This window comes from Mus musculus, chromosome 9 (genome assembly GCF_000001635.26).
Source record: "Mus musculus strain C57BL/6J chromosome 9, GRCm38.p6 C57BL/6J".
Classification (NCBI taxonomy): domain Eukaryota; kingdom Metazoa; phylum Chordata; class Mammalia; order Rodentia; family Muridae; genus Mus; species Mus musculus.
This window is the reverse complement of record NC_000075.6, coordinates 53,244,152-53,252,198: the sequence shown is the minus strand read 5'-3', so window position 1 is coordinate 53,252,198 and position 8,047 is coordinate 53,244,152. Positions and strand designations below refer to the sequence as shown.

At 42.6% G+C, this 8,047-nt stretch overlaps 1 protein-coding gene across 2 annotated transcripts in view; it reads left to right on the top strand.

Moving 5' to 3' along the window:
* Positions 1-4,028: 4,028 nt before the first annotated feature.
* Positions 4,029-8,047, top strand: part of Ddx10 (DEAD box helicase 10) — a 149,717-nt gene continuing 145,698 nt past the window's right edge. The window contains exon 1 of one of the 2 annotated variants that reach the window (XM_006510684.4): positions 4,029-4,381. In XM_006510684.4, coding sequence (XP_006510747.1) covers positions 4,196-4,381 — 186 coding nt within the window. In that variant the 5' untranslated portion in view covers positions 4,029-4,195. The remainder of the gene's footprint in view (positions 4,382-8,047) is intronic. The other variant, NM_029936.2, reaches the window with a different exon arrangement.

Below are 8,047 nucleotides of genomic sequence, written 5' to 3'. Positions count from 1 at the left end.
AAAACCCAACTCAAGTCAGGTGTCATAAGACAGGTAGGAGATACAGGCAGGAGGATGAAGAGTTCAAAGCCAGCCTGGATTACTTGAGAACCTGTTTCAAGAAACAAAGTCCAAACAAACAACATGTAATGCCTTCTTCTCCATAGGGGACACACTGTACATCCTTAGGAACGTCCAAAGCCATGGGTAATTCCAAACTGTGTAGACATCACCAGGTACGTGGGCCACAAGTCTGCCTTCAGAGTTTCCTTGTATTAAAAAAAAATCAAGAGATAGAAATTGATAAAGTGAAATAGATTTCTTTGCAGTTTGGTTCAACCAAGGAGACACAGGCTTCTAGCTTCTCTCTCTTTTCCTATGACAGTGTTATAATTTTACAGAACAAAAATGAAATAAGGAGAAAATTTGTGTTCTTGTCCTCTGTCTGTGAGGTAAGCTGTCAGGGCTCAGCTGCTTGAGATTGGTCCTCCTTTGGCCTCTCTCTCAGCACGTGAGAGCCACCAAGTTTTATGATCCATGCTACACTACTTCATATATAGCATGCTTACCCTATACACTCAGACCTCTGATTCAGTGTAACACATAGATTAGACACAGTAATTACTAATCAAACAGAACAGTTATAACAATGTACTGAAATAAAGTTCCATGGTTCTACTATATGGGAGAATCAAGACAAATATTAATTATTTTTGGACTGCAGTTGACTGTTGGTTAAAAAAAATCACAGAAAACAAAATGATGGGTGGAGGGGGCCCTTGTATTTATGTGAACATAGATGTTATTCTGCAGATTTTTTTTGAGGGGTGGACTAAGATTCTTAAACCTGATACCTTAGTTTTTCCTATATGTTTTTTCAAGTGTTTTCTTGTTTTGCTTTTTGAGACAAGGTCTTGAATAGCTTTAGCTGATCTTGCCCTTGGCATGTATCCAAGGATAATCTTAAAGTCCCAACGGCCCCTACCTATATCGTCTGAGTTCTGGGATTACAGGTGTGCACTGTGATGTCTAATGTTTATTAGACATCTTGTGATGTCTAATGTTATTCAATGTTGGGGACTGGACTCAGGATCTTGTGTATGATAAGCAAGCACTCTGAATTGCATCTCCAGCCAGTTTTTTTTTTTTAATATTTTAAATAAGGAATCAGAGACTGGTAAAGGAAAAACCAGGCAGAAGAAGATCCAGGATCTGTTTACCTTCCCTGGAACAATGTTATAGAAAAACAAACAAACAAACAAACAGTCAGGAAATATGCAGCTGTCTATTTAACTGTGAGGTAAGTGTCAGAACTCTGAAATCTTTTAAAAAGAGATTTATTTATTTATTTATTTATTTATAAGTGCATGTGACCTACTGATTCTATTTAGTATTGCTCATCTGTGCATGTGTTTGGGGCCGACCACTTGGGATTGGATGACCTATTCAGGGGCTTGTTCCTAAAGAAAACTGATTCTCCTCTCTTTCTCAGCAGCTATTCATTTCCTGTAGCTCTGCCTCTAGTGGCAGGGACTTGTGGAATTTCCCCATCTATGGTGGCATGTCTACTGGTGTTGTCATTATGCAGGGGTTTTTCAACCAACAACATTATTGAGATTTCATAGATCCAATTTCCCTTCCATGTCTAGAAATCATGATCCTGAAGTCCATGTCCTGATCTGGTGGCTTGTACAGTCTTTCTTCTTCCTTGTTTACTTCTTGTTTTTGTTTGTTTGTTTTTTGTTTTTCTGCAATACTGTTCCAGGAAAGGTAAATAAAAATTAGGATTTTCTCCTCCATGGTTTTTCTTTTACAGTTTCTGATTGCTTATTCAAAATATAGGGAAATTGACTGGAGATGCAGCTCAGCCTATAGGGTGCTTGTCCAGCATACCCAAGATCCTGGGTCTAGTCCCCAACACTGAAGAGAGGGTAGAATCCATCTCTTGCCTTAGTCATTGTTGATGCCCTTATCTAACTTGTCTTGTAATTTTCCCCGAGCTTTATATGTGAAGTTGCATTGTAGATGTATCAACAGGGGAAAGCCCTCCCCCTTTAAAAGCAAACAAATAAACAGGCAAAAAGCTGGATAATGGCAGTTCACCCTTGGATGTCTTCTGTTGGGCAGCTCTGGCTTACCATCTTTACTCTGTTCTCAGGACCTCTGCCTCCTTATCAGGATTTAATGAACTGTTCTACTTTTGAACTCACTTGTCCACTGTTTCTGTCTGACTGGGTTTCATTGGTAGGATCTGTGGGATAAGAACTCGATGTTGGTCTCTGATTTTGAGAGCTCCAACATTTGTTGATTTTTCTGGCACCTTTGCATCAATACCAAGTCCTCCTGAGTTTATTGGCTAGACAGTTATAGCCCTCAAAGAGAATATCCCAGTCACACTACAGGGGAGGGGTTCCTGAGGAGCTGAGAGATACATTTTTTTTTTTCATCAGTGGTGGAGCTGCCTAACATTGCTCATACTTTAAAAAGAAATCTCAATGGTCTGGATAATTATACTCATTGGTTCTCTAAGGGGTAGAATCCATTCCTTGCTTTAGTCATTGTTGGTGCCCTATTTCACTTGCCCTTGGAAAAGTTCACAAGACACATGGTGTTTGTGTGTGTGTGTGTGTGTGTGCATGTGTGAGTGCATTTAAAAAGTATAGTGATAGCAGGGTTTGGTGGCACACACCTTTAATCCCAGCACTTGGGAGGCACTTGGGAGGCAGAGGGATTTCTTAGTTCGAGGCCAGCCTGGTCTACAAAGTGAGTTCCAGGACAGCTATACAGAGAAACCCTGTCTCGAAAAACAAAACAAAACAAAACAAAAAAAGTGTAGTGATGGAAAATATGAAAAAAAATCTTGGTTTAACTTATAGCTATAGTCATAGTCGTGGAAATAAACATTTACTTAACTTAAAAATCATTATAGCTGGGCAGTGGTGGCACACGCCTTTAATCCCAGCACTTGGGAGGCAGAGGTAGGTGGATTTCTGAGTTCGAGGCCAGCCTGGTCTACAGAGTGAGTTCCAGAACAGCCAGTGCTACACAGAGAAACCCTGTCTTGAAAAAAAAAATCACTATAAAATATACAATGTGAATATTCAGTTAAGGCCACCCAGTTGTTAAAACTGAGAGTAAATGTGATGGTTTGAATAAGAATGATTTCCATAGGCTCATATATTTGGAGTCACAGTTTCAAAACTTTGGAGTTTCAAAAGTCCATGCCAGGCACAGTGTCGCTGTTCATGCGTGCGTACGTGCGTGTGCGTGCGCACGCAGGTGTGTGTGTGTGTGTCTGTGTGTCTGTGTCCTGCCTATGGATCAGGATGCAGCTCTTAGGTACTGCTCCAGTGCCCACCTGGATGCTGGCATGCCTTCCCTGTCATGATGATAATGGACTAAACCTGTGAAACTGTAAGCCAGCCCAGTTAAATGATGCTTCTTTCTATAAAAGTTGCCTTGGTCATGGTGTCTCTTCACAGTAATAGTTCAGTGACTAACACAGTAATCATCTCAGGGTTTGGTTTTTGTTTTGTTTTGTTTTGTTTGTTTTTGACACTTTGTAAGATAAATGGTGATTGATGTTTAGGATGCTCTCCAGAGGCATCTTTACGATGTCTATGTGTAAGTGTATTTTTCTGTATTATGTAACTTTTTGTTAATTGAAAAGTTTGCTTTAAAGCATTTTGAGTCAACACGGTGGCATTTAACTGAAATTAGAGTATTCAGGAGGCAGGTGAATTCTTATAAATTTGAGGCCAGTCTGATCTACAAAGTAACTACGACCTACATACTCTATAACGTATAGCAGTGTACTCGCGAATGTTGGGCACACTTGAATCCAGAGTAAATGAAAAGCAGTACTTTACGCTGAGTATGACTTCACCATACTAGCAATAAGCAGTGTACTTGCGCTGTTTCCGGAAGCCCCAAGCACTCTCGGAAGCAGTGGAGCACGCCCAGTTCCTCCGTGCACGCTTTCCCCTGGCGTCTTAAGATCGCCCCGCCCAGCGGAAGCCAAATCACCAATCATCGTCCGCGCATTGCCTGTCGTCATTAATGTGTGCCCACTCTCCCCAGCTTGGGGGCGGGTTCCCGGACTTGCGCGTGCGCCCCTGCGCCTTCTCCACACGCTGGTTTCGCGTCTTCCGTGCTGTGCCTTGAGGAGCGAGGAGGCTCCCGTGTAGCGGCGTCGTGGGTCCTGGCAGCCCCCGCCATGGGCAAAACGGTTGCTTCTCTGGGTCAGGGAACCCGACCCGACCCGGTGCGGAGCTTTAATCGCTGGAAGAAAAAACACAGCCACAGGCAGCACCAAAAGAAGGAGCGGAGGAAGCAGCTAAAGAAGCCGGAATGGCAGGTCGAGCGCGAGGGGATCAGCCGCCTCATGCAAAACTACGAGAAGGTGAGGTGGGCTCGGGGCACGTTCGGCGGGGCTCTGGGGAGCGAGGGTGGGTGCAGCCCGGAGGTGTTGCCGCTGTGGTGGACTTAGGGTCAGGGTGGTGTGGGAAAGGGGCGGACCCGGCCAACGGGGCCTCACTAGTGGTCTGTTGGGTGTCGCTACCCAGGTCTGACTCTTCTACTTTCCGCAGTGCTGGGAAAAGTGATAGAAATGCGGTGACACTCCGGGTAGGGACATGTGGTGCAGCAGTGGTGACAGAACAGAGAGGCAATAGTGACCGCTGTGGAAAGAACCTAGCGGATGGAGTGAGAGCCTTCAGTAGAGTGCTAGCCCAACACGCAGGAAGTCCTGGGTTCAATCCCCAGCTCCACATAAACCGGGCACATATTGAGCACTAAGGAGGTGGAGGCAGGGGGATCAGAGGTGCAAAGTCATCCAAGGCTTTATAGCAAGTTCGAGGTCAGTCAGTGATACGTGAAACTTGGTCTCAAAAATGAAATAAATAAGCTAAAATCTGGAGTGATGTAAGAAAACGCTGTTGTTCGTGGGAAATGTTTAAAATAATAGAAATATCTTTAAGTACTCTCCATGTTTTATATTCTTTGCCCCTATCTTGAGGTGTGGATGGATCCTAGTAGTCCATTTAACGGATAAGAACTGTAGAGTTTGGAGAGGATAAGAAACTGGCCCTAATTTCCCACATCTAGTAGTGTGGAATTGGAACCTAGACCTGTGTCTGTTTCCACAGCTCTCGATCTTTAAGTTGGGAATTGGCTCTGTCCCTTAGCATCATCTTTTGTTCTTTGTCTCATTGTCTTCATGGTTTTCACCAAGAATCAGTGGAAAGACAATGGAATGTGTTTGCCTCTTCCTGACATCAGCATCTTGTAGCCAGTGTTCCTAGATGAGTAGTCTCATAGTTAACACTTAGACAAGCTGGCGTGTTTTCCTGCCCTAGGTGTCTGCCCCTTAGGAATGTTACTTCTATCCATCCTCTTAAAACCCATATTTTCCAGCATTCATCTACCTTTCTCACCTTTCCAGTGAATGCCACCTTTCTAGTTTGGGATTTAATAGGTAGAATCATCCTGGAATTAAAAGTCATTACTTGCTATCTTGTAGCTTAAACAGCAACAGCAACAGCGACAACTAGATAAACTGTTCAGAGTTGGCAACATTTAAGAATTAGTTGGGGTTTTGACTTCAGATAATTTGATTCGGATTTGGCTCACCAGCTATATGACTTTGGTTACTTTTCTTACACTATTCACACCCTCCCCCCTTATTTTAAAAGGCTTAGTAGTAGTACCTGCCTCATAAGTTGTGAGGAATTAAGATAAAGTGTGGAAAACATTATTCACAATGCCTGTCATATAGAAAAAAGACAAATTAAAAAAGAGGCTATTATTAACAAATTGCTTTTGGATTTTGTTTTGAACTGTGACTAGAATTGCTTGGAGAATGTAGCCTTAGCCTGTGCTTGGTTTACTTCCGTGGAGCTGTGACTCCTTGTTTTGTTCTACCCAGAACTTTTCTGAGTTCATATCCTTATTTCTGCCTATGCTGAATGTCTTAGTTAGGGTTTTACTGCTGTGAATGAACACCATGACCAAGGCAACTCTTATAAGGACAACATTTAATTGGGCCTGGCTTACAGGTTCAGAGGTTCAGTCCATTATCATCAAAATGGGAACATGCAGCATCCAGGCAGGCATGGTGCAGGCAAGCTGAGAGTTCTACATCTTCATCTGTAGGCTGCTGGCTGAATACTGGCTTCCAGGCAGCTAGAATGAGGGTCTGAAAGCCCATACTCACAGTGACACACCTACTCCAATAGGGCCACTCCTTTTAATAGTGCTACTCCCTGTGCCAAGCTTATACAAAGCATCACATTCTACTCCCTGGCCTCCATCGGCTTGTTAAAACGTATGAGTCTATGAGTACTTGGTCGTAGCATAATAAAGAAGTACATTTGGTCCCATTTCCAAAGTCCCCATAGTTTATAGCAGTGTCAACAATTTAGTCCAAGTTCAAGGTCTATTCTGAGATTCATCCAATCACTTAACTCTAATCCCCAAAGAAAGACAGGAAACCAGCTGGGCAAACTCCAAACTCTGCATCTCATGTCTGATGTTAAAGTGGTCTTTAGATCTCAACTCATTTTCATTTATATTGATTGCAGTAAAGTTCTTTCTCCTGGGCTGGTTCCACTCTCTGTTAGCAACTTTCCTCTGCAGATATCCCACGGCTCTGGCATTTTTAACATCTTTGGGTCTCCAAGGCAACTTCAACATCACAGCTTCTTGTTTCAGTGTCTGGGATCTATACATGATGTTCTGGACTCCTCCAAAGGGCTTGGGTTACATCTCCAGCTCATAGCATTCTAGGCTCTGGTTGACTCCATTCCATTGCTGCTTCTGTTCATGGTGACCATCCCATGGTACTGGCATCTCCAATACACAGGGGTCTTCTGCTGCAACTAGACTTCACCAATAGCCTTTCATAGGCTTTTTCCATGGTGCCAAGTCTCAACTTTGCATGACCCCTTCAGTCCTCAGCTGTCAATTTCAGCTGAGGCTGCACCTTCACCAGTCGCTTTCCATGGCCTCTCACAGTGCCAACCTTCAGTTGCTCTCCATGATCCTTTTATACTTTCAAAATTGATACCCCTGGGTGATTCTTACACATTACCAAGTACAGCTGTAGCATGAGGGACAACTTTGACTATCTCTGAGAACATAGCTTCTTTGTGTTCTCAGAAAACATTTCCCAGATTTCACTTCAGTGATGCTGGTCTCTTCTTAATCACTGTTAATTTCTTAGGTCCAGCTAACTAACATTAGTTATCCCATTAGTCTCCTTCTCATCTTGACTATAAAGCCAGAGCCAAATGAGTGAAGCTGCTGAATTCTGTTTCCTGGGGCTTCAACATGGCTCCCTTGTTCTATTATAGTATCACCAACTTTCTGTTTTCAATGAATTTATTCTCTGCCTAATCTTGGTTATGCTAGAATTTGCTCTGTAGACTGACTTTGAATTCAGAGATCTGCATGCCTATTTCTTAAGTGCTGGGTTAAAGATGTCCACTACTTACGCATTTAAGTTTTTCTCTACTTGGAACTTGTTCTGTACCAGGATGGTCTTGAACTCAGAGATCTGCTTGCCTTTGCCTTCTGGGATTAAAGGTTTGTATTACCATGCCTAGACCTGAATTTAGCAGGGTGCAATCTTGTCCCAAGGTTACCATTCCCTTAATTCATTTTAATATCCCTGAATACAAGATTCAGTTCCATTTCACTTCCTGGTGCCCCTTTAATACTCAAATGATATATTTTATATTTTTGTTTTCTAAGCTTGGTATGCTTGTTCAAAATGCTCTTAATGAGATCTAACCAGAGAACAAAGTCTCTGCTGGGCTTTTTTGAGTCTTCCTTTGTCAATGCAATTACTATAAATCTTCTTTACCTTAACCTCATGTAGGCTTTTCAGATAAGGGCAAAAATCAGCCACATTCTTCACCAAAATACCACAAAAACAGTCTCTAGGACACATACTGAAAATCTTCTTCACTGAAATCTCTTGGGCCAGGTCAGGTCTGTACAGTTCAAATCACTCTCAGCAACAAAGTCTTCATATTCCTACAGGATAGCCCATTAAGCCTGAATTAAA